The sequence below is a fragment of the Bubalus kerabau genome, chromosome 5, assembly GCF_029407905.1.
Source record: "Bubalus kerabau isolate K-KA32 ecotype Philippines breed swamp buffalo chromosome 5, PCC_UOA_SB_1v2, whole genome shotgun sequence".
NCBI lineage: Eukaryota > Metazoa > Chordata > Mammalia > Artiodactyla > Bovidae > Bubalus > Bubalus kerabau.
In genome coordinates, this window is record NC_073628.1 from 22,031,209 (window position 1) to 22,058,166 (window position 26,958).

At 52.8% G+C, this 26,958-nt stretch overlaps 1 protein-coding gene across 1 annotated transcript in view; it reads left to right on the forward strand.

Annotated features, from left to right (window-relative positions):
• Window positions 1-26,958, forward strand: part of KIRREL3 (kirre like nephrin family adhesion molecule 3) — a 155,671-nt gene that overhangs the window by 47,995 nt on the left and 80,718 nt on the right. Inside the window, exons 5-6 of the mRNA XM_055583719.1 lie at window positions 9,473-9,622; window positions 15,047-15,196. Coding sequence (XP_055439694.1) covers window positions 9,473-9,622; window positions 15,047-15,196 — 300 coding nt within the window. The remainder of the gene's footprint in view (window positions 1-9,472; window positions 9,623-15,046; window positions 15,197-26,958) is intronic.

Consider the following 26,958-nt stretch of genomic DNA (forward strand, 5'->3'; position numbering starts at 1 on the left):
GAGGTAGCCAGGTCCCCGGAACACTGATGTAAAGACATCATTCCTGGTGGTTTGGTCCTCCCAACCTCAGCCAGCAGAGTGCCTCTGCCCCTCCCCAGGAGGTAGTTGGGAATTGAGAGGTGACCTCAGATCAGGGGCCAGAGGTGCGTGAGCTCGTAGACAGTCATGGGGTCTTCAGCATTTTAAATGTTCTGCTGGAAGACAGTGGGGACCTCCCAGAGCCAGATGGTGATGGCTCGCTCCGTGTTAATGTGACCTGCGGCGAGTCCCCAAAACAGAGACTGCAGTGAGGGACCATGTGGTCAGGGCTGAGAGGGGCGGCCCCTTTAGGGAGCCTGATGGCTGGTAGAGATGAGGGACTGAGCAGGTAGTGGAGGAGGGTGTTGAGAACAGCCTGGAGAAGTCATGAGAGATGCTGCGCAATGAGCAGAGGGCAGGGGGCAGCCGGCTGCAGGAGAGGCCAGCGGGGCTTGGGGAGGGGCTACTCCGAGCTGGGCTGGTACAGGGGTGAGCGGGCCCGGGGGGGCTTCTTCCAGTGCCTCCCCCCACCTTGGGCCGGGCAGCAGCTGCACCTGTCCCTCCCGGCGCTGAGGAGTTGAGAGTCCTGCCACCACCTGCCGCCACCTCATCCTTTCTCCCCGCCTCGACAGCCCCTGCCTCCATCCCCACTTGGACTCAGAGCACAAGGAACACACACGTGGCTCGAAGCCTGGGGCTCCCCAGAGCCCTCCCTGCTCTTTATCCTTCCCTCCAGCGGCAGCCCCCGCTTCCTGAGGTTTGGAGAGAAGGCTCCCAAAGCCCCCACCTGCTCAGACTTCCACCTCCGCTCCCGCCCCTGGCCTTTTGAGCTAGGGGTTCTGTGAGAGCCAGACCCTAATCCTGACTCAGTGAACCTTGGGGGGTCACAGCCCTTTCTGGGCTCAGTGTGGAGACACAGGCTCCCCCTCCCCGCCCCGCCTCAGTGTGGTAGAGGCAAGTCGCAGAGTTGGTGAGGTGCTATCTTGGCATGGGTAGGTCACAGCAGCCTGGGCATGCCAGGAGACACATGGGCCAGGGACAGTGACCTCAGAGGCTCTGAAACGACCCTGGAGGGCTCTCCCTTCCTGGGATGGGACCATCCTCCAGGGAGGGAGATAGGAAAGATGGCCTGCGGCCACCACCAGGACCACACCCCATCCTCCCCCCAACCCCTCAAATGCAGGAGAGTTCCACATGGATTTCCTCCCTGGCCCTCTCCTTTGAAGTTTCCCAAGACTTTTCAGTTCCAGTCGAGGGCAGGGGAAAGGGGTCTCAGGCAGGTCTGTGCATCCCTGGGGGCTGAGGACTGTCTAGTAAAGGACCGCAGGCTGCGGCTCTGACACAGGACTGCTGGCCTGGTGCCCCTTCTCCATCACTCAGTGCCCTGGGCTCCGAGCAACTGCATCTTCCCGTGGGTCTCATGGGGTACCCATTCCATAGGACTGCTGCTGCTGCTAAGTCACTTCAGTTGTGTCCCACTCTGTGCGACCCCATAGACAGCAGCCCACCAGGCTCCCCCGTCCCTGGGATTCTCCAGGCAAGAACATTGGAGTGGAGAGAATTCAAATAACCCCTGTAAACCTCTTAATTAATGTGGTTCATTCAATGAAAGTCAGCTATTTATTAATTCTATGAGAATAAAAATACTCTTTATAATATTTATGGCAACCCACTCCAGTATTCTTGCCTGGAGAATCCCAGGGACGGGGGAGCCTAGTGGGCTGCTGTCTGTAGGGTCGCACAGAGTTGGACACGACTGAAGCGACTTAGCAGCTACATAATAGTATTTATATAATAATAGTATTATATTTTTAAAGACTTTCTGATGTGGACCATTTTTAAAGTCTTTATTGAATTTTTTACAGTGCTGCTTCTGTTTTATGTTTTGGTTTTTTGGCCCTGAGGCATGTGGGATCCTAGCTCCCTGATCAGGGATGGAACCGGTACCCCTTGCAGTGGAAGTGCAGGGTCTTAACCACGGGATCACCAGGAAAGGCCCAATAATGGTATTATATTAACAACTATAACATTCATTATATTAATATAATATTGCTAATAAGTAATATTATATATGTAATAATATAACATATTATGTATAATAATATATCATATGTAATAATATTATAGACTATCAGTTCAGTTCAGTTCAGTCGCTCAGTCGTGTCCAACTCTTTGCGGCCCCATGAATTGCAGCACGCCAAGCCTCCCTGTCCATCACCAACTCCTGGAGTTCACTCAGACTCATGTCCATCAAGTCAGTGATGCCATCCAGCCATCTCATTCTCTGTTATCCCCTTCTCCTCCTGCCCCCAATCCCTCCCAGCATCAGAGACTTTTCCAGTGAGTCAACTCTTCGCATGAAGTGGCCAAAGTACTGGAGTTTCAGCTTTAGCATCATTCATTCCAAAGAAATCCCAGGGCTGATCTCCTTCAGAATGGACTGGGTGGATCTCCTTGCAGTCCAAGGGACTCTCAAGAGTCTTCTCCAACACCACAGTTCAAAAGCATCAATTCTTCGGCGCTCAGCTTTCTTCACAGCCCAACTCTCACATCCATACATGACCACTGGAAAAACCATAGCCTTGACTAGATGGACCTTTGTTAGCAAAGTAATGTCTCTGCTTTTGAACATGCTATCTAGGTTGGTCATAACTTCTCTTCCAAGGAGTAAGCGTCTTTTAATTTCATGGCTGCAGTCGCCATCTGCAGTGATTTTGAACCCCCCAAAAATAAAGTCTGACACTGTTTCCACTGTTTCCCCATCTATTTCCCCATCTATTTCCCATGAAGTGATGGGACCGGATGCCATGATCTTCGTTTTCTGAATGTTGAGCTATAAGCCAACTTTTTCACTCTCCACTTTCACTTTCATCAAGAGGCTTTTTAGTTCCTCTTCACTTTCTGCCATAAGAGGGGTGTCATCTGCATATCTGAGGTTATTGATATTTCTCCCGGCAATCTTGATTCCAGCTTGTGCTTCCTCCAGCCCAGCAGTTCTCATGATGTACTCTGCTTATAAGTTAAATAAGCAGGGTGGGTGACAATATACAGCCTTGATGTAGTCCTTTTCCTATTTGGAATCAGTCTGTTGTTCCATGTCCAGTTCTAACTGTTGCTTCCTGACCTGCATATAGGTTTCTCAAGAGGCAGGTCAGGTGGTCTGGTATTCCCATCTCTTTCAGAATTTTCCACAGTTTATTGTGATCCACACAAAGGCTTTGGCATAGTCAATAAAGCATTATAGACTATATGTAGTATATAATGTTGTATGTTAATATATAATTAATAATATAATTATATTAATATAAAAATAGCTATATAATATAGTTGTTAATATAACTATAATAATATATTATTAATATAATAATTGTATATTAATATATAATAACTCTTTGCAACCCTATGGACTGTAGCCCTCTGGGCTCCACTGTCCATGGGATTCTCCAGGCAAGAATATTGGAGTGGGCTGCCATTTCCTTCTCCAACATAGTAATGAGTTGTATAATAGTAACTACTATGCTATGCTTAGTCACTCAGTTGTGTCCAAGTCTTTGGGACCCCTTGGACTGCAGCCCGCCGGAGTCCTCTGTCCATGGGATTCTCCAGGCAAGAATACTGGAGTGGGTTGCCATGCCCTTCTCCAGGGGATCTTTCTGACCCAGAGATTGAACAGACAGAGAAAGACAAATATCATATGATATCACTTATATGTGGAAGTTAAAAAAAATGATACAAATGAGCTTATTTATAAAACAGAATTGCAGACATAAAAAACAAACTTATGGTTATCAAAGGGGGAAAGTGGGTGAGGGATAAATTAGGAGTTTGGGATTAACAGATACACAACTACTATATATAAAATAGACCTGCTGTATAGCACAGGGAACTATATTCAATATCTTGTTATAACCTATAATATAAAAGAATCTGGAAATGAGTATATACATATAAATATATAATGGAATCTCTTTTGCTGTACACGAAATGAACACAACATTGTAAATCAACTATATGCCAGTTTAAAAAAAAAAAAAGTAACTAAACAAAAATAAAGCCTGAGAAGGGAGGTCACCTGAGCTGCCGGGCTCCACAGCAGGAGAAGGTCACAGGACAAGATAGGAAGCTGAGGCAGAAACCTGAGAGGGGGTTGAGCCCACAGTGAGAGCAGGACCCTGGTGGGTGCAGCGTACGCTCTGCTTGGATCAGAGCTGCCAGACGAGGGGGCAGAGGCCACAGATGTGAGCACCTGGAGGGACAGACCAGGTCGCACTCACCCCCTTCTCGCCAGACAAGGCAATTTCTCCCTCCTGGTGGGTCTCAAAAAGTGTGTGCTGAATAAACGACGTGTCTCTAGGAGCTTCTTGCCTATGCAATATAATGCCCAGGAAGTTATAGAAAATGATCATTTGCCTTTCACCTCTCTGGACTGGAAAGTCGAAAGTGAAGGAACTGGTAAGGAGATTCTTCAGACAAGAACCTCCCTCCGTGGTCTGCCCATCACATCTCCTGGGGCTCCTCAGCCTGAAGGGGAAGCCCCTGGGCCTGTCCCACTGGTCCATCCCTTCATCTCCTCTCCATCTTCAACGCTGTAACCTTCATCTCCTCTAGAAGGGACACCCAGCGTAGGTGCTACTTGAGAAAGCATCTCGTTGATTTGAAAGACAAAATCATTCTTAGTGGCTTGAATTTAATCCGCAAAAATTAAAATTTTGCTGAGGACTTCCCTGGCAGTCCAGTGGTTAAGACGGCACACTTCCACTGCAGGGGTTACAAGTTCGATCCCTGGTCAGGGGAACTAAGATTCCACATGCCAGTCAGTAGAGCCAGAATAAACATGATGAAAAGGCAAATTGTCAGAGTGCACCCTCCCCCCAAATAATTTGCAAACCATGTCTTTTGGGGCAGCCTGTTGAGACTATCCGGAGAAGGCAATGGCACCCCACTCCAGTACTCTTGTCTGGAAAATCCCATGGACAGAGGAGCCTGGTAGGCTGCAGTCCACGGGGTCACTAAGAGTTGGACACGACTAAGTGACTTCACTTTCACTTTTCACTTTCACGCATTGGAAAAGGAAATGGCAACCCAGTCCAGTGTTCTTGCCTGAAGAATCCCAGGGACGGGGGAGCCTGGTGGGCTTCTATCTATGGGGTCGCACAGAGTCGGACACAACTGAAGCGACTTAGCAGCAGCAGCAGCAGCAGTTAAGACTATCCTGGGTGCCAATCTCCCTCCAGAAACATTCTTTCCATGGAAAAGTTGAGGGGATCCAAACAGGCAACATATGAGAGCCAAAAGCTCTCTCTGAAGCCTGCTGGAGTAGATCAGGGGACCCTAGTCCACTGGAGGCTCACTCCTGTTTCCTTTCTTTCAGGCTCCCTTCCGTCAGCCCTGCCCCAACTTCTGGCTCTGAGGCAGCCTCCAAGGAGTAGTGACCACTCAGTGTCCACCTCCACACCGGCTTCCCGGGACCTTCCCCTCCCAGCCCCTCCAGCCCCGGTCTCCATGGTGACAGCCCTTCTTCCTGGGGCACCGCCATCCCCGCCATCCTCAAGCTTCTCACCCTCGCCCTGGCCCACACCTCCACCTGGGATGCCCCCTGTACCCCAGCTTTCCAGATCCCCTAGCCGATACCAAGAGGAAGCAAAGGGGTGCTCCCACCACAGGCCCCCCTGTTCACGGGCAGTCCTGGGGCTCAGGCTTTGCTGCGGAGGGCTTGTTCATCTCAACCCCCACCCCCACCCCTGGCTCCCAGTTGACAACCTGATAATTCTCTCTGATCACACAGTCTCTGGCAGCTATGGTGGCTGTCTTGCCACTGTCCTTCTTGCAAGAAAGGTTTTGAGATAAAAGAATGTGCTGCAAAATCATCATTAGAGCCTTGGAGAAGGGGCCTGGGAGAGGACTGGTCTGCCGCCCACGCAGCCTCTCCGTCATCCCAGCTCCTCCCTCTCCCCTTCCTCCCCCTCTTCTCTCTGCCGTCTTCCCTCATCTCTCTCTTCCTCTCCACTCCTTCTCTCCCTCTCTCCCCATCCCCTCACCCTCTGGCTCCTTCTCCACTCTTTCCCTCCCTGTCTCCTCTCATCTTTTCCCTCCTTCTCTCTCTCTTGTTTTGGTGCCAGAAGCAGTCTAATTACAACAGAGAACTTGAAGAGACAGAAAAAGAAAAAAAAAAAAAAAACACCCCAGCACATAGAGCTGATGAAAATGTCCTATGAAATCTAATTTGTAAAGCTCAAATCAGAATAAAAAGTGTTACTCCCACAATTCAGGGCCAATTTGATTTTTAATGAGATTCCTCAGAGACCCAGCCAAGATCTCATCAGGTTGAAAACCTACCACCTTCCTGCCTTCCACACACTCTCTCTGCCATGTGGACCTCTGTCTCTCCCCCGCTGCCATCCCCAGTGCCCCTCGGGGACATTCCCCAGTGGCTCCCTTCTCAGGGCCATCTCTTGCTGAGAGCTTGGCCCCAGTATGGAGCTGTGTGTCCCCAGGATGGGCAGCAGACAGTGTCTGAGACCTCTGTGGCCACCCCAACTCTCTCCCAGTGGAGAAACAGCCTGCCCACCAGGTCCTGTTTTCCTCGGCTGTGTATCTGTGTCTGCAGAGTAGGGTGTAGGAAAAAAATACAAACTTAGAAGTCACGACCCTCAGATCAAACCCCATTCATTAGCTGTGTGAACTTGGGCAGGTTACTTTGCCTCTCTGATCTGGGTTTCTTTGGTGTAAAATGGGAGCTGTTCTGCTCTGAACAGTAATCAGTCAGTTACAGGAGGGACTGCATGCGAAGCCCAGATGGCACTGTGGGCCAGGAGCTCAGTGGACGTCAAAGTCCCAAGTCCCGTTGTCCGTTCAGCTGTGGCTTCCCAGGAAACGTAGGTCACAAGACACCCTCTTCTTCGGCAATCCCTCCAGGTCCAGGCATAGAGATCCCCTCGCTGTAGAGGAGAACACGGTCCTTAGAGCCAGAGTCTTGGATTCACAGCCCAGGTCCTGCCACTAGAGCCTCCCTGGACAATTGAGAAACCTCCAAGCCTCCGTGTGCTGAGTCCCTGTGACACGGGGTTGATGAGGCTCCACACAGGTGTTGTGGGCCCGTGACAGCCACGGGAAGGTACCCAGGGCACTTGTGAGTGACTAATATGCGAGGCTTCTGTTAATATTTTCCCTTCCTTGGGCCTCATGTCCTCATCTGGAAAATGGGGATAAAAATAGCACCGATCTCATAGGTTGTTATGAAGATGAACATACTAACAAGCTGATACTTTAAACCTCAGAACAATGCCTGGCGAATTGTACCTACTGTGGTGTGTCTGGTTACCTTAGTCATGACCTGGCTAAGGGAGATGATTCAGGGAGGAGTGTGTGGGAGGGGTGGGGTCACACTGATGGTCTGCTTCCAAGTGACAGTGAGGCTGCAGTAGGGTCTGCTGCAGAAAAGAAAGGGACGGGAAGATGGGTGGAGACAGTGACCTGCTCCCTCAGCCATATCATCTGCCAGACTCCACCTGGACCCACTGAGGGCCCTAAAACTACACCTGGGCCCGCCATGTGCCCTGGGCCCACAGTGTGCCCCTGAACTCCACCCGGACCCACTGTGTGCCCCTGAACTCCACCCGGGCCCACTGTGTGCCCCTGAACTCCACCCGGGCCCACTGTGTGCCCCTGAACTCCACCCGGACCCACTGTGTGCCCCTGAACTCCACCCGGGCCCACTGTGTGCCCCTGAACTCCACCCGGGCCCACTGTGTGCCCCTGAACTCCACCCGGGCCCACTGTGTGCCCCTGAACTCCACCCGGGCCCACTGTGTGCCCCTGAACTCCACCCGGGCCCACTGTGTGCCCCTGAACTCCACCCGGGCCCACTGTGTGCCCCTGAACTCCACCCGGGCCCACTGTGTGCCCCTGAACTCCACCCGGGCCCACTGTGTGCCCCTGTACTCCACCCGGGCCCACTGTGTGCCCGTGAACTCCACCCGGGCCCACTGTGTGCCCCTGAACTCCACCCGGGCCCACTGTGTGCCCCTGAGCTACACCTGGGCCCACTGTGCGCCCCTGAACTCCACCTGGGCCCACCTGAACTCCACCTGGGCCCACTGTGCGCCCCTGAACTCCACCTGGGCCCACCTGAACTCCACCTGGGCCCACTGTGTACCCCTGAACTCCACCCGGGCCCACTGTGTGCCCCTGTACTCCACCCAGGCCCACTGTGTGCCCCTGAACTCCACCCGGGCCCACTGTGTGCCCCTGTACTCCACCCGGGCCCACTGTGTGCCCCTGTACTCCACCCGGGCCCACTGTGTGCCCCTGAACTCCACCCGGGCCCACTGTGTGCCCCTGAACTCCACCCGGGCCCACTGTGTGCCCCTGAACTCCACCCGGGCCCACTGTGTGCCCCTGAACTCCACCCGGGCCCACTGTGTGCCCCTGAACTCCACCCGGGCCCACAGTGTGCCCCTGAACTCCACCCGGGCCCACTGTGTGCCCCTGTACTCCACCCGGGCCCACTGTGTGCCCCTGAACTCCACCCGGGCCCACTGTGTGCCCCTGAACTCCACCCGGGCCCACTGTGTGCCCCTGAACTCCACCCGGGCCCACTGTGTGCCCCTGAGCTACACCCGGGCCCACTGTGTGCCCCTGAGCTACACCCGGGCCCACTGTGTGCCCCTGAGCTACACCCGGGCCCACTGTGTGCCCCTGAGCTCCACCTGGGCCCACTGTGTGCCCCTGAGCTACACCTGGACCCACTGTGTGCCCCTGAACTCCACCTGGGCCCACTGTGTGCCCCTGAGCTACACCTGAGCCCACTGTGTGCCCCTGAGCTACACCTGAGCCCACTGTGTGCCCTCAGGCATGTCACTCCTTTCCTAGGAGCCTCAGTTCATCTGTAAACTGTGGGTAATAACAGCTAACTAGCGTTGCAGTTAATCCTCCATGAATAGCTCCATTCTTTTTGTTCTGCAGGGCCTGGCTCCTTGGGGTGCTGGTCCTTTTCCCATCCTGGAAGCCACTAAAAGGATGATATTATTCCTTGGGTTCCCAGGTTTACTCATAGCTCTCCACCCTCCTCCATGCCCACAGCCCTGTTGAAGCACACCCCCAGAGTGCTTCCGGCTGGAGGTCTGTCTCCTGCCTCTGCCCCCTTGTGGAAGTAAGTGCCAAGGAGTGTCGTCAGGTGGAAAGGGGAATAGGGTGTCCCATGGCCCGTTTGGGGCTGGAGGATGGCGAATCCACAGCGTGAGTGCACTGGGGGTTGATGCGCAGGGAGCTGTGGCCAGCTCCTGTGAGCAGGAGATGGAGCTGGAGGCAGTGAGGAAGCCGCTGCTGGGCCCCAGCGGGAAGGGAGGCACTCTGGGGGGCTCTTGTCTCCTGGACCAGCCTGCTCTCCACTTCCACAGATCAAGCAGAAGCCCTTCTGGCAAGTAACTGACCGCCGTGCTTGTTTCCTTCCTAGGTCAAGTGTACTCCTTCAGCCAGCAGCCCCAGGACCAGGCCGTGGTGTCGGGGCAGCCAGTGACACTGCTGTGCGCCATCCCTGAATACGATGGCTTCGTTCTGTGGATCAAGGATGGCTTGGCTCTGGGCGTGGGCAGGGACCTCTCGAGTGAGTACCCCCAGGCCTCCCTAGGAAGGCCTGGAACCCACCTCTGCCCTACCCACCCACCCACCCTCCTAGGGAACCCCATCTTCATAGGCATTTGGGGGGATTAAGTCTCAGCTTTCATTGTAGATTCCATGAGCAGAGTCAGGCAAGGCAGGCCCTGGTCCAGGATGCACAGGACTTTGAGGGCCCCTCTGACTTCCGGTGGTGAATTACAAGTAAACCTTCCATTCTGGCTGTCAGTCCTAAACCTAACACAGTGTTGGCTTGGCATGTCTATTTCAAAGTCAAACCTGTCTCATGTAAAGTCAGATTTCCAGAAGTAAAGCCTTCGTCTTTCTTGATCCCAAATGTATTCCCCACTTAAGACACAACCTGGTTCTTCCCTTCTTCCATCCATTGTTGTTTGTTGCTGTGTTTTTAATTGCTAAGTCCTGTCCGACTCCTTTGCCATCCCCATAGCCTATAGCCCACCAGGCTCCTCTGTCCATGGGATTCTCCAGGCAAGAATACTGGAGTGGGTTTCCATTTCCTTCTCCAGGGGATCTTCCCAACACAGAGGTCGCACCCACATCTCCTGCATTGGCGGGCAGATTCTTTTGCACTGAGTCACCTTGGAAGCCCCTCTCTATCCATTAAAGGGAACTAAGTAGATTGAAAATGCAAAGAAAGCTGGTAGGGCTTAGAGGTCACCATGAGATGGGGAGAAAAGAAAACAAGTGTTTGAAATAAATCCCAGGCCCTGTTCAGCCCACCCAGGCTGGCATTCCGCAGAGATGCACTGGTGGGCTCTGGTGCCTATTGACGACTGGCGTCTGAGCTGCCTGGTTGGCACCATGCCCTGTCACCTGTTAAGGATTGTAAATGTCAACCTTTACGCCCATACAGATGTCTTTCCAACCCATCCTCTCCCCTGGGAGAAAAAAGACTGAAATCATCTTGGTCACTCACCCATCAGTCACTGCAATCCTCCCCTGGCGAGGGTCAGCATGCAGCCGTTTACTAAGCTTAGCATGAACTGCACAATGCAGAACAAGGGATGTGAGTGTCCCTGCCATCAAGGAATGTCTGGGGATGGAGAAGGAGAGAAAAATATGTATTCAACTGAGAAGTGGCTTTGCCTCTCTCCTGGTGTACAGCTGCAAGAAAATAAAAATCGAAGTGCACTTGGGAACAGGATGGTTGGGAAATTAATATTTTAAGATGTGAGTTATGTCTTGCCAGAAATGTATATGGAAACATTAGAGCAATGGTCAATAGCATCCCGAGGTTTGAGTGCTACAGCCCAGCTGAGCATGGATAAAATACACAATCACATCTCCAAAATATACCGTGCTGCCATAAAATTTAAGTATTATGGGAACCAGCCAATTTCAGGGACTCTGAACTCCCTTACCTGAGAGGAACTGGGGAAACGACACGATCTTCCCGAACCAGAACGGTTCACACTTCACGTGGCTCCGAGCAGGCTCAACACCGCTGCTGGGTAAGAAGGCTCTCTGGGTTCCTGGTCCGTTGTTTTCGGCTTCAGTCAGGGACTGGGTTCTTGTTGGGTCAGTGGCCAAGAGGAGGCCCCAGGTCACTGTGGATGGTTCCTAGGGTGGTCATCGCCATACAGATCATTGACCCTCTGGCATCCACTTCCACAAATGACTTTCTGGGACCGGAGACTGGGTCTTGAAGTGCTGGAGGGCAGCAGGCTCTCATGGACTGGGGTCTGCTTCCTCTCCAACCTGACTCCATTGATAGAAAGAAGTCTGGCCCTCTCCTTGCAGAACCAGTGAACGCAAATTCTTAGTAACACATTTTCTCTGGATTTGATCACTTGTCCCAAAACAGCATCATGACAGCGATGACAGCTATGTGCTTAATAAACATTGTTTGCTTGCCTGAGAAGAAAGTAACGGTAACAGTGCAGCAAGCACTAACTATTACTGGGCCCAGGGTTGTGGGGTTTTGGTCTGCTGCAGCTCTGCCCTCTTCTATTTTAAATACGTGGCTCCATCCAGTCCACCAGGAATGATCCCTAACTGAAGACCTTACTGTCTTCCTGGCCACCGAGACTGGAAAAAAATCGGTCGAAGGAAGTGATTTATAAATACACTCCCTCATATTGATAGAACATTTTTCTTCTAAGAAGCTCAAATTCTTCTCAGACATTATCTCATAAATCTACAATGATCCATGGGTTATAAAAAAGAAAAAGAAGTCTTTTCCTCTTTTTACTTGGCAGGTAAATAAAGTCACAGCTGAGAAAGAAATTGATTCAAACATATCTCAAGCCCAATGCATGGGAAATATTGAAAGCAAGAGGAGAAGGGGGCAACAGAGGATGAGATGGTTGGACGGCATCACTGACTCAATGGACATGAGTATGAGATCGTTAGTGAAGGACAGGGAAGCCTGGCGTGCTGCAGTCCATGTGGTCACAAAGAATCAGACTCGACTTAGTGACAGAACAGCAAATTCATGGGATCCTGACTCCCAACCCCCAAAACGCTTGTACCCTGTCTGTTAAAGACAGGAACCTCTCTGGCTACCTTGATCACTGTCATGTTCAATTTTTAATTTACTTTTAATTAGAGGATAATTGCTTTACAATATTGTGTTGTTTCTGCCACACATCAACATGAATCTGCCATAGGTATACATACGTCTCCTCCCTCTTCAACCTCCTTCCCACCTCCCTCCCCATCCCATCCCTCCAGATTGTCTCAGAGCACCAATTTGAGCTTCCTGTGTCATACAGAGTTTAAACTAACATTTGTAGACTACTTACCGTGTCAAGTGCTTTACATAGATAATCCTATCTATTCTTCCTCATAATTCTACCAGGTACTAGCACTGTCCCATTTTACTGACAAGGAAATGGAAGCACAAAGCAGTTAGAGTAACTTGCCCGAGACAGCAGAGTTAGGGACTGATAGAGCTGACATTAAAACCCAGGCAGTTTGTCTGTAGAACCCAGACTACCCATAATTTTACCTCCCCTGAGAGTAGCAAAAGAGAGTGACGGTACTAGTGGAAGGAGCTAGAACTTGCTCTGAATCTGTGATCCTGGGCCTGTGTTTTCCAAAGATGCTGCCAGTCCTCAGAACAGCATCACGACTCGTCACCTAATTAGGCAAATACAGACAAACCCATCACTGATGTTTTCAGCAGCTTAGGAGAGCAGAAGGCGGCTGCTGTTGGCTTGAGAGACAGCAAAACATGAGCTCCGGCCAGGATGCCTACAGGGGACCAGGAGCTGGTCACGAGGCAGCAGGTCTGAGGGGCTGAGGGCCGCCCACCGGCTACACTGAGGGCAGCTGCAGCCGGGCGAGGCTGGACCAGTGCCCACTCCAGCTCCTCACCGGGCCCCGTGGAGAGCCAGCTCAACTTACCAGGCTCCTCCCCAAACCCCAGCAGAGGGCAGGAAGGGCGGGCAGGAGGGGAAGCCGTGCTCTTGGGGCTACAGCTGATGGCCCTATAGCATCTCCGGCCAGGCCTCAACAGCTGTGGAGGGCATGCTGGGGACGATGCTAGCCGTGAAGACGTGAGCCTAACAGGCTCAGCCACACAGGATGCACCCCAAAAGCATACTGGGGAGCCTGGCAGAGGATCACTGCTGCCTCCACTGACCAGGAATGGGTGCCCCTTAACAGCCCACCCCCAGGGAACCCTGCGCTCCCCTCTGGAAGACCCGTAGGTTATGGGAGTAAGAGGGGCCCTAGGGCACCCAAGAAATCTCCTCTGTAGTGTCCCTGACAGGGGATCGTCCCACATCTGCTTGAATATAGCCAGTGACGGGGACCTCACTACCACCTCTGGCTGCCCAGATCTCTGTTGACACCAGTACCTTGCTAACAGTAACCTAAAGGGCATCCCCACATTCATTGTGCCCTTTGGTCCCATCCTTAGAAGCTACACAAACACATCTAACCCCTACTAAGAGACAGAAAAATTTGAAGAGAGCTATGGCACATCCCCTGTCTGTTTCTATCTCTCAAGACTTAGTCTTCTCTTTAAAAGGCAAAACATGCCCAACTGCCTCCTGCTGAGAACTCACTCTGCCCCAGTGAAGGCCCTTCAGAAAGAGAAGCAGTTTGGGGCTGTCAGAGGGTGGATGGGCCTCTGGAAAGAGAGGGACCCTGTATGTGGGGACACGCAGAGGTCGGGGAAAGGGGTGCATAGAAAACAGGTCCTGTGGAAAGGAACTACGGAGATCGAGGGCCCAACAGCAGTGAAGATGCAGACGCAGAGAACCAACTTATGGACGCAGTGGGAGGGGAGGAAGGAGAGGGCGAGACGAATGGAGAGAGTGGCATGAAAACATATACACTGCCTTATGCATAATAGACAGCCATGGAAACTTGCTATATGACTCAGGGAACTCAAACTGGGGCTCCCTAACAACCTAGAGGGGCGGGAAAGGGTGGGGGTGGGAGGGAGGTTCAAGAGGGAAGGGACATAGGCATAACTATGGTTGATCCATGTTGATGTACGGCAGACACCAACACAATATTGTGAAGCAGTTATCCTTCAATTAAAAATAAATAAATTTAAAAAAAAAGAAGGTTGAGGGCCCAAGACCCGGGACAGAGAAGGTCTGCCCAACCTGGCAACCACACCCCTGATGTATTTCAACCCACAGAGCCCCAGGAAAACTGCTTAATGATTCATCATTTTCAAGCCTTTATTCATCTATTATTCATTGCCAATGGTATAAGAGGCCCCCAATTTTTAAGTGTCCTGAGTGTCACCTAAGTGCTTAATCAGGCCCTGGGGTCCCGGGGGATCATAGTAAGAAGGACCAGAAAATAGTCACTTACAGCTCAGAGTGACCAGAGGCTCCTGGGCTCTGGTGAGTGGGCCTCGGTTGCTACTTCCTGTCCATCTGCAACCAAAGTTCTCCCCCAAAGCCACTCTTGCTCTTTTTCCAAGTATTTTTGTTTCCTTCTTCTCTCTCCCTCTGGCCCTGTCTTCTCTGTGACTCTGAGCCTGGGTCTCTCTGTCTTTCTGTGTGTGCTTCCTCATCAGGATGTGTGTCTGCTTGGCAAGCCTCAGAGCCGAGCATGCTGCCTTCCAGGGTGACAACCCATTGTGTCTGTCCACATTCAGCTCCTTCCCGCTCTAATAACAGCTTCTCTGACATCCCTAAACTTAAAACCTGCAGTACCTTTATATACACACACACACACACACACACACACACACACACACACACACACACAGACACGCTATCCTAGCTCCCTGGGGAAGCTCACCTTTGTGCTCCTTACACTGATACCAAGGATCTGCGCGGTCTCCTCCTGCTCTGCCGGCCCCCTAAGACCAGCCCCTCAACCCCTCACTCCGACCCGCTGGATGTCCCGCCTGCTGTGCCCATCAGTCATGCCGGCTTCTCCACCCCGCCCCACCCCCCTGATGCACCTGCCTTCTCCACAGGTTACCCGCAGTACCTGGTGGTAGGGAACCACCTGTCAGGCGAGCATCACTTGAAGATCCTGCGGGCGGAGCTGCAAGACGATGCTGTGTACGAGTGCCAGGCCATCCAGGCCGCCATCCGGTCCCGCCCTGCGCGCCTCACTGTCCTAGGTAAGAATTATCCCTGCACCCAGCCAAGGATGCTGTGAGAAGCAGCCAGGGCTCAGCTCCAGAAATCGGGCCAGCCTGGAGGGGCCTGCCTACTGGACAACAGGGCTACTGCCCTACCGTGTCCATCCCTCCCCACCAAAAGGGGGAAAGTCAACGTCCCTGTGCTGGACATCGGGAGGCCAGTGCCAGCCGACCCCTGACTCTGCCCAACTCCAGCGTGTTTGCCACTGAGGAAGCTAAAGGGGCTCCTGGGTGCTTGTTTATTCAGTCAGAAAGCGTGTTCTGTGCACATGGTCTAAGCCAGGTGCTGTGTTTGATGATGGAGACCCAGAGAAGAAGGGGATGTATCTTTGAGTCGCTTCTTTACGAATTGCCCTCCCCTCGTGCTGGCAAAGCCCCATCTAGCCTCCTCCCCCATCAGGCTCTCGTGGTGAGAGCATCCACAGGGACGACCCTGGCCCTGCTCTTTCCCACCACCACTGCTCCCTGGAAATCCCGGCTCTCAGCGGAGGCCTGGGTTGGCTGCCTACGTCATCCCCAGGAGAACCATTACAGGTTCTTAGGCCACATCACACCCCTGCCCTCCTGGTTTTTATCTCGGTTTCCCTGGGGACATCCTCCTGAAGAGGTCCCCACTACTGGACCCAGGCACACCTGCCTGGAGACCAGGGGACGGGCTCAGCTACTCCCTCAACCGCCTCATCCTCATTTAGAGTTCAGCCCCATCAACTGCTTCCTCCCGCCAGATGTTAGCGCCGAGCCAGGCCTGCTGGGAGCCACGCCGGTGCATCAGTAATAATAGCTCACGTTTGCATCGCGCCGCACAGCAACCCTTTCAGTCCCTCCACTTACGTTACCTCGCTGTTTCGACGCTGACCTGGGGGATGGGGAAGGTGGCCCCAAGTGAGGATTTGAGGCTCCTAGAAGCAAAGGGCGGATGTAGGGGGGTGGTACACAGGCCGCCGGAAAAGGGAAGTCCACCCCCACCCCCCTGGCCCGCCACTACCTGCCCCCAGCAGCTGTTGAAAAGTCTGACAACAGGGTCAACGGCTGGGGTGCTGCCTCCTCACCACCGGGCAGCTGAGGCGCACGACTGCTCAGGGATGAAATATTTAAGAGGGCGTCAGATCTACATGGCCAGCACGCTGGGATAGGCCCTGGAGGACCACTCACCCAGCGCGGAGCTTGGCTTCTTGAGACGAGGAGGAGGAACAGGGGGCCAACCTCAGAGACCCCCTTCAACCTCTGAGTCTCCCCCAGAAGGGATGAGAGAAATAAACCTTCTCTGGAGGGTCAATGAACTGGGGTCCCTTGACCAGAAAGTGGCGGGCCCCCTGTGTCAGAGGGAAAGTCTGCCACCTGCGTCTCTCTTGACATATGGCTGAAATGGGACCCGGCCTTCGATTGCTGTGGGGATTGAGGGAAAAGAGAAGGAGGGTTTAGTGCCTAACATATTTTCTGATCTTTGAGGATTGCAAAAGGCCAGTACAGATTTGCTAAGCAGAGTTGTAGGATCTTTTTTTTTTTTTTTTTTTTTTTTAAGAGGACTGGATCCTATTTTATTTGGGAGTTGTGGGAGGGGAGTGCTGGACTGTGCCTTGGTTGCTGCGCATGGGCTTTCTCTAGTTGCGTCAAACAGGGGCTGCTCTTCATTGCTGTGTGCGGATTTTTATTGTGGCGGCTTCTCTTGTGGAGCACAGGCTCAAAGGCTCATGGACTTCAGTAGTTGTCGCACAAGTGGGTTAGTTGCTTCGTGGCATGTGGAATCTTCCCAGACCAGGGATGGAACCAGAGTGCCCTGCATTGGCAGGCAGATTCTTAAGCACTGGACCACCAGGGAAGTCCTGGGGTTGTAACATCTTTATCTCCAGAGGTTTTATAGCACCATGCTCCACTCTTGGACCCCTTCTAGAGGGTGAAAGTGAAAGTCACTCAGTCGTGTCCAACTCTTTGCGACCCCATGGACTATACAGTCCATGGAGTTCTCCAGGCCAGAATACTGGAGTGAGTATCCTTTCCCTTCTCTAGGGGATCTTCCCAACCCAGGGATGAACCCCTGTCTCCCACATTGTGGGCGGATTCTTTACCAACTGAGCTATCAGGGAAACCCTTCTAGAGAGTACCAGAGATGCTAAACTGAGAGGGCCCTAAGCATCGCCCACTCCTGACTTCACACAGGACTTAAAACAGATGGGGATGCCTCTGGTCCTTAAGTTCTCATCCTGGGATCAGAGCTTCACCTGGTCATACCAAGCCACAGCCCCCTTTCATCTGTACTATCTCAGGTAGATTACAAAGTCCAAGTTATCCCAGATATTTTACAGATAAGGAAGTTGAGACTCAGAGAGGCAAAAGCTCTCATGGGAGGTCACACAGCTCACTTAACATTCAAAACAGACCCCCGAGTTTCCAACTCCAAACCAGTGCTCTCTGCCCAGTGTCCACATTTCTAAATGCCAGTGGGACTGCCTTTGTCCGGTTGGTGAAGAGCCAGGCTTCTGCGAGCAGGGCCCCAGGGTCTGATCTAAACAGACTTAATTTTGTCTTGGGTCACATCTAGAAGGCTTTCAGCCCCCCGTCTCCCTCTCCACTGGCCTGACCTGGCACTGCCTTCTGGGCAGAGCTGGTTTGTGGGGGGGAGATGTTTCGTGAGTTGGGAGATCAGCTGAGGAGAGGGAAGGCGAGTTTCCAGGAGACCCCAGCAGGATGGCCTGGGTGGAATTCCTAAGGCCAGAAAGGGAGCCTAAGCTGGCGTTTGTCCATCAGCCTTTCACACAGACCACACTACCTCTCCTCCAGCTTCCCCAGACTCTGCCACAGTCTCCCCTGACTCCTCAAGGGTACCCCAGGTCCCCATCTCTCACCTGTTCATGTAGGTCCCCAGCCCTGAATGGTCCTGTGGGTCTCCACCCTAAAGCTAGTCCTATGGGTCCCGTCCCTGAGCTGGCCCTGCAGGGCTCTGGCTGAGTTTCTCTGTGGTACACAGCCCCACCTACTGCCCTGGAGGGCGGCCCTGCATGCAGACACTGACCCAGCCTTTTGGAAAGGGAGCCTGGTCTACTCACAGTGGTGGACCAAAAGGGCTTCTCCATTGCCAGTGGAGGAAAGAAGGCTGTTCCTACCTTGGCCAGCCAGCTTCCTGACCCAGATCCCATCTGCTTTGCCATGACATCTCATCCTGGGAGTGTTCCAGCCAGATCCCCAAGGCCGGGGAAGGGGGGGATCCCAAGGAGGGTCTCTGCCTTCCCTGTGTTCCAGGGATGAGAGAGATTTCTAATTTTGTCTGCATTTGCCTGAGATAGATTTTTAATTAAATAAAGTAAAAGCCTGATTACAACCTGCAGAAGATGTGAGAGCAGAATCAGATGGTATTCCTACAAAATTGCAAAGCAAACACTGGCTGGACCAGAGGGAGACCCCCAGGGGTCTTCCATCAGAGCACCAAGTGAGAGGGCAAATACGAGAGATTATATAGCCAACAGATGTGCATTGTTAAAATATGCATCTGCCGGCAGCCTGCTTGGAGAAACCAAAGGGCTAACTCAGAGTCTGCAGTGCTCCAGGGAGGGCCTGGGAACCCGGCCCGGCAGCCAAGCCTAGAGTCACAGACACGTTAATTAGCCTTGTGTTTCCAGCTCTCAGATGCAATCAGGTGGGGAGCAACTGTGAGCTGAGGGTCTGCTACCCCAGGGAGACAGAGGGAGGGAGCCAGGGAGACCGAGAGGAAGAAGGGGAAGAGGCAGCTCCTATGAAGCTGAGCAAGGTAAGGACTGGGCACTCTCCCACCCCCAGACCATCCCTGGAATCATGGTGTCAGAGACAGAGCCACAGGCCTGGAGACAACAGTCATGGTCCTGCCATTAACCAGCTGTGAGCTGGTCACTCAGCCTCTCTGAGTCTCAGTTTCCGCATCTGTGAAATGATGCACACTCCGTTTCTCCCACCTGCAGGAACCTCTGAATTGAAAAATACCAAAACCGTCCCAGGGCCAGAGGGGTAAGGGGGCAATAGCATTTGATCCTTTTAACTTCATGAAAGCTGGATGGCAGGAATTTGGGGAGGGGACCCAGAGCAGGAGGACATAGGCACCAAGAATCTGATCAACAAACATTTGCTGAGCAGGTATTAGGTCCCAGACACTGGAGACTCATTAGTAAATGAGAGAGAAAAGCTCCCCTGCCTAGTGGAGCTCGCTTTCGAGCCGAGAGAGAGAGACAGTCGCTGCACAGTAAATATTGAGCCAGCACACTGTGTAGCTGCGAAGGATATCAGGTGGAAACACGTGCCATGAAAATGGGGAAGCAGAACAAGGTAAGGGGGATTGAAAGTCTGGGGGTGGAGGAGGAGGAGGATTGTGGATGTCAAGTTAATTATTAAAGAAGGGATTTTCCCCAGCTTCCTACCCCATTTCCCTCTTCTTCCTGGTTCGTTTTAATATTAACTCTACTGCCTTGCGGCTCCCAGTATTAACAACGCTTCCTACATCAACATGAATTATTTAACGACAGAGAGTAAGTCAATTTAAATGAAGAGGGCATCTTTAAGACGATGTAAACCCCAAATACTTTGGAGCAGACAAATAAGGTCCAAATGTGTCTTCCCTTCATCTCTGTCTGCAGCTCTTCCAGCTGGGGAGCTCTCAGGCCTGTATGTCCACAGAGCTGGCAGCATCCCCCAGTCCCCAGTCCCCTAACCTTCTGGGCAGGTGGCTCCAGAGAGAGACGGAACACAAGCCAGGTCCCACAGCAAAGGCAGGCCCAAGAGCACTGGCTTCTAAAGTCATTCTCTCAGAAACCAGTGGTGAGAGCGCCACCCGGTCACCCTGTCAGGGATGGGGGCGCAGCCTGAGCAGATCTTCAGGGGTGAGGAAGCACCGCCACAGAACAAAGCCCAAGCTCCGTGGCATGTGGGGGCCCCTAAGGCCGGCCCTCAGCTTGCTCTCCAGCTCCAGCTCCCGGATAACAACCAGCTCGCTGCACCCTCCACTCACCACACCCCTGTGCCTTCTCTCGCATGTGCTTCTGCCTGGAATGCGCTTCCCAACCTCTCTTCCCTTGGCCGCTTCTTGCTCACCTGTCAGGAGTCAGCTTAGATATCGCCTCCTCCAGGAAGCCCTCCCTGACCACCACGTGGCCTGGCTGTCCTGCTCTGGGCTCCCTTAGCCTGCTGCCCCACCTCCATCACAGCGCTTGCCACGTTCTGTTGAAAGCCACTATTCACACATCTGGCTCCTACACTGGGTGTCTGAAAGGCAGTGTGCAGCCTTCATGCGCAGCCTACAGGCACATGCCAGGGCCTCAGAAAGTGTCCCCCAGGTGGCGGTAGTGACAGAGGTGGAACTGACTAGTGGGATCACACTGACCCTCACCATGAGAACAGTACCTGGTAGATATACATCCTCAATACACAGGAGAGTTGTGTTGTGTTTATAGAGGCAACACGGCTTCACGGTTAAGAGCCCACAGCCAACTTGCCTGCACTTGAAACCTGTGGTGTGACCTTGGACAGGTATTCAGCCCCTCTGTGCCTCAGTTTCCTCGTGTGTAAAATGGGGAGATAATTTTATCTGTCCTCTTAGTCTTAGAAGATTTCATGAAATAATACACATAAGGCATTTCTCACAACAGCACCTGCTATGCCATTGGCTGCTGTTACTATACCTGTTGTTGTTACTGTTATTCCTGCAATGCAAAGAGAAACCAACAAGCGACTCCTCCTTCCTGGGGGATCAGTCGCTTGTGTCCCGGAGAAGCGGTTCCATCCAACAAGCAGGCAGAAATCCACGAATTCTGCAGGCCTCTCCAGGCTCGCGCACCGGGAAAGACAAGCAGAATTGATTTCCTTATCTCCTCATTAAGTGAGTTTTGCCTGGGCCCCAGCTTGGTCTTAGGTGCCGTATCGCATTTGTGCTGTGCGTCTGCTTCCTGCCACATTCATTACCCTGCAGTCACCCCCAAATTGGGGCAGCAAGCAAGCCAGAGGTGGGAAAGAGAAGAGCAAGAACAATTACCCTTATCTCCCGAAGCTCCAGGACAGAGGTGGTGCCTGGGCGGCTGTGCGCCTCGCCTCATGCACACCCACCCCCACCCCCAGCTGGTCTCCCCAGCCTCTTCCTGCTCCTCTGCCCTCTCGGGATCCCAGGCCACCCCAAGTCCCGCTGGGCCAGTGGCAGATTCTGCTTCTCCCCCTGTTTGGCCACTGTGCACCCCGCTTTGACTTCTTGCTCTAACTCTGCCCACCTGCTCTTGTAGGTTACAAGGTGGGCGTGGCTTTAGGGATCATTGAGTTACGTGAAGCTGACGAATGGCCCCTCGATTCCAAATTATAGTATAAACTCCCTAGGGGTGGAGTCTTGGTCTCTGAGGTCCATACTTGGATTCAAGGCCAGATGCTCCCCCCAAAGCAGTTGTTGATGAGAGATCGGCAGAGATGGGGTGTCTGCCTGGAGGTCCCTGTAGCCACTGGGTGGTGTGTGGACTTCAGAGCTGAGTCATGATGGCCCTCTTTCTGAGTCTAACGGCGCCCCCCACTACGGCCCCCCTTTTCCTCTAATCGGCCATGTTGCGTGGAAAGGAGCCCAACCTCGTCTCCTTGTTCTTCATCTCAGCCTCAGTGGGCTGCTCCTCCCTGGCCAGGGCCCATCCATAAGGGAGGAGAGTGCGGGGAAGAAGGGGACCCACAGACGCTGGGTGACCCCCAAGGCTCCAGAGAGGTTGGAGACCCCTCAGGGATGGAGTCAAACCCAGCGCTTCCCCTCTTGGCCTGAATGTAGGTGGCAGGGGTCAGGTGGGTCCCTCTGAAAGGAGAGGGAGGCCTGATGCAAGAGATGCACACACCCCCTCTTACCTCACCCAGCATCACCAAGGGCAGTTGGAACAGACTCAGCCAATGAGAGAAGAGCTAAGCTGTCTGATCAAGTGGCCTTGCCCAGGTGACCTGATGCCTGATGTCACCTCGGGAAGCTCTTACCACTCAACACTGGAGGTGCCCCCACACAGCCAACCCGGGGCCAGCCCCTCCCCTCCCCATTCCAGCATCTCTTGCCTTCAACCCCAGCCCAAGGGAAAGCAGGAAGGTTCATTGGAGGCCACCCAGGGTCTGCTGTATGCAAGGCGCTCAGCTTCCTGCTCCTGCCCTCCACCACTCCATTTCTAGTTCCTTGTCCCCCCAACACCGCCCCCCGCCACCACTAAGTGACCTGGGCTCTCTGGGACAGCCCTGCAGTCCACCGTGCCCGGGGCACCAGCACGTCTCCAGGTCCAAGCAGGACCAGGGCCCTGGCCTGGAAGTCAGGCAATGAGCATCGTTGCCCCAGTCCTGCCACTGACCAGCGGTGAGCCATGGGATCCCCAAGTTTAACCTCTTGGGACCTGCTTTCCTTCTCCTGGGGAAAATGAGGAGCTGGAAAGATGACATAACAGAGCCATTCCACAGTTTGTGCTTCTTTCTCATTCCATCCTGGTTCAGGGGTCATTGTTCCCTGAGTCCTTTCCCCTTGCTCCTGAGAGCAAGGATAGTACATCCTTCTGCTGCTGTAATCAAGCATGACCCTAAGAGATGCTGAACAGACTCCACTGCTCAGCCAAGAGGAATGTGGGCTCAGACCATGGAGATTTGCGGAAATGAGGCCCTGGATCCTCTGGCGTCCACCGTTCAGTGTGAAACCAGCAGCTGCACGGCTGCGTGTGAGATTCCAGCCACTTGCCTGTCACTTTCAGACTGCAGCTGCCTCGAGGCGGCCCTCACCAGTTCTGCCATCACTACTTCCTCTGGCCTGGACTTGGCCTCCCACATCCCTCCCGCCTGAAAAAGCCCCATCAAGAGCCTGCCTCTCTCCAGTTAGCCTCCTGGGTCCTCTGTCAGGAAGCCTAACTGGGTCCCTATTTGTGCATCCATATACACGGTGCACCAAGGACAAATGGACTGGTGTGCACACTTACCCACACACACACACACACACACAAGTTCAGACCTTGGCAGATTCATCAGTGCCCCCATGGTGGAAAGACACGAAGCCCCTCAATTAAGGCTATAGTCACTGCTGCATGCTAAGTCACTTCAGTTGTGTCTGATTCTTTGCGACCCTGTGGGCTGCAGCCACCAGGCTCCTTTGTCCATGGGATTCTTCAGGCAAGAATACTGGAGTGGGTTGCCATTCCCTTCTCCACGGGATCTTCCCAACCCATGAATCAAACCTGTGTCTCTAACATCTCCTGCATTGGCAAGTGGGTTCTTTACCACCAGCGCCACCCGGGAAGGCCAGTCACTGTTGGGAAATGGAGAAATCTCAGTGATGCCACAAAAGTTTTGACAGGCCCAGAAAAGGATGGAGCTGATGGTGCATGTCACCCCAGCACAAGGCCCACTTCTCTACCAAGTCCCCCTAATGAGAAATGAAGCTGAAGGAAGAGTCCTAGTAGACTTAGAGGGAGGGGCAGGGCCAGCCAACCCCCCGGGGGTGAAGGGCCCCCTCCTGGCTCCAACCTGTGGGGCAGAGTGGGTGTCACCCCTGGGATTCTGCCCAAGCCCAGAGCTGGGGAGTGCTTGAGAGACCGGGGCTGGGCAGGGAGACCTTGAAAGGGTAAGAATAACTCACTACTTCTCTGCTCCGACCTCAGCCCGGCCTGAGAGGAGGGTTTCATGGCAAATTATGGATTTAAAACTAGCAATGAATCTCCATTACAGCATGAAATGAGAAAGGAAAATGCCACTAAACGGAAGCCTTCCCCCAGCAGCCAATGGGCAAGGGAGGGTGTCGTGCTAGGAGGGAGGAGAGAGACGAAGCTACACAACCCAAGGCGGGCTCCCAGGAGCACTCCTGAGAGCCCCCGCACCCGGGGCCCACGGAGGACCCCACAGAGGTGGAGGATGTGACGCTGCCAGCAGGAGCCAGGAGCCAGTCTCTCCCCACGGGCAGTTTTCTGCAGAGGAAGTATGCACGGAGCTACGTCAGGACTGGGGGCAGCCAGACCTTTGTCGTCTTGCCGCTGTGTCGAGATGAGCCCCGTGTCATAGGTCCAGCTAGAGAGGCGCGATTCAGGGACCATGACCCACTGCTGGGCCATCCACACAGAGGGGCTTTTTTACCCCTTCACCATCTCTGGCAGGCAGGCCTGAGGTTTCCTTTCGCAGATGCAGAGGCTGACAGAAGCACATTCACTTGCCCCAGGTCACTCAACAGTTAAGAAGAGCTAGAATCTGAACTTGGGTCTTTCTGGCTAAAAAACCCTTGCCCTTTCTTGCTAAGTCATGCCCCTCCCCTTTCCCCAAATTCTGTTGAGAATTACTGCTGCATGACTCCTCCCCTTACGATCACAGGTCTCTTTCCAGCCCCAGGAGCTCCGGGAACATTTTCTGAGCCCTGTGGCCACCCAGGCCCCCAGAGTCAGAGGGGCAGCCTTGCACAAAGAACCAAGGCTTCAGAAAACCCTTCCTGGCAGCGCTGGTCCCCAGATGCGCCTTGGGAGCCAGGGCCCCTAGACCCACAGCATCCATTTTCCGTCCCATTAAGTCTCATCATCAGGGGAACTGCTCTGGGTCTCTAAATTATTCTGTCCGTTGCGGGGGAGGTTTTCCTGACTGGGAGGTTTGTAGGCCCCCAGAAACCCGCACGACTGCCTCCTTCTCACGAAAATACATAGCCGAGCCCCACAGCCCACGAAGACTGGCTTCCAAAAGAGTGTCACATTTTCACAAGTCGATCAAGGTGTTTGTAAATGTTTATCGAAAGGGAGAACTTTCCATATGTAAATATGTCAGGAGCGGTGTGATGTGAGCGGCTGAGAAATCACCAGTGCCAGGAATACCCTTGCAGCCTCCAAGGTTTAAGGCAAGAAACGGGGGCACAGGCTATGACTTCACAGCCATCCCCCCGAAAGAGCTGGTGCTGCTCGAGCCCCAGACACACCCTCCGCTCGCTTCCCCTCTGTCTACACACAGAGATAGACACACATTCAGCAGGGTGATGGAGGAAACTTGTTTTGCACATGGGTCGACGGCAGTCTAGAAAGAAATAAGCAGGGGGTTGCACGATCCCTGGAGAGGGAAAACAAGTCCCCTCTGACTCTGCGAGACAGAGAACAGTGGGCTTTGAGCAAGGGTCACCTGAGACTACCCTGTCCCTACTCCTGCCCCAGCCTCAAATACCAACTTCACCTGGGCAACAGTTCTAAGAACCAATAGAAGCCCCCCAGAACCAAACCTTGGTTAGACAATGTTAGAGATGGAAGTATTGCCAAAAGTGGGGTCTGGCTGCCCGCCACTTAAAGGCTAATACTCAAGAAGCAAGGTTGGTAGAAAGGAAAGTTGGCTTTATTCCAGAGGTCAGCATCCGAGGAAGAGGCTGGACTTGTGTCCAAGGGTTGACTCCTGCAGTGGGCAAGGGCTTCTAAAGGGGAGCTTCTGGGGTTTGTAAGTGGAGGGAGGTGGTCCTCTTGAAATTGGGCATCGGTGGTCTGACCAGTGTCATCTTGACTCTTTGAAGAACAGTTAGTCTTCAGTTCCGGCGTCGGTTTGTTCCCCTCCCTTTGAGGTCAGTTCTCGGAATCGTTGAAGCTTATGTCATGGCTACAGTGTGGTCATCATGTAATTAACTTCTCCTGGGTGGGGGTTCTGGTGTCTGCAAAACAGCTCACAGGATATGGCTCAGAATATCATCTATAGCTCTTGAGGGGAAACTGAAAGTCCTGGACTTTGCTTAATGACTAAACAATTATTATTTTTTGTCCTGTTTAGCTGTTTTCTTTTGCTTCTGCATTTTCTCACTTCTCTGATTAAACTTCATCTTTGGCTAAAGTTTTTCTACAGACAAAAGGCAGGTGGAGGACAAGGGGAAGACAAACCATAGGGTCCTGCTCCATTTCAGAAGGAATCTGCCAATGAAGCCTTCTTCCTTCATTCTTTTTCTTTTTTTAATATTTATTTTTATTATTTATTTATTTACTTGGCTGCCCCGAGTCTTACTTGCGGCCAGCAGGATCTAGTTCCCTGACCAGGGATTGAACCTGGACCCTTTGCATTGGGAGTGTGGAGTTTTAGCCACTGGACCACCAGGAGAGTTCCGTTTCATTCTGTTTTTTCAATATACCTGTATGCACCTTCTGTATTCCTGGCACTGTCCTAGGCACGGGAAACATGTATATGATCGCTACGCTACCGCTAAGTCACTTCAGTCGTGTCCAACTCTGTGCAACCCCATAGACGGCAGCCCACCAGGCTCCCCCGTCCCTGGGATTCTCCAGGCAAGAACACTGGAGTGGGTTGCCATTTCCTTCTCCAATGCATGAAAGTGAAAAGTGAAAGTGAAGTCGCTCAGTCGTGTCCGACTCTTAGCGACCCCATGGATTTCAGCCTACCAGGCTCCTCTGTCCATGGGATTTTCCAGGCAAGAGTACTGGAGTAGGGTGCCATTGCCTTCTCCTGTGTATGATCAAAACAGATTAAAATCTCCTGCCTTCGTGGAACTTATAATCTAGCAAAGGGAGTGGGGCAATAAACAATAAATATAAGAAGAGAATGTTATAGTTTATTAGAAGGTGTTAAGGGCTATCAAAAAATGTAAAGCAGAGTGTAAGAGATAGGGTTTCCTGGAGAAAATGGCAAGTTGAGCAGTCAGGGTGGACTTCTCAGAGGAGGTGACCTTTTTCATCTTCCCCTTTAAGAGTTTTACTGAGGTTAATCTATATACCGTTAAATCCACCCCCTTTTACTTGCACAACTCAATGGTTTTCAGTGAATATATAAAGTTATACCATGGCCATAAC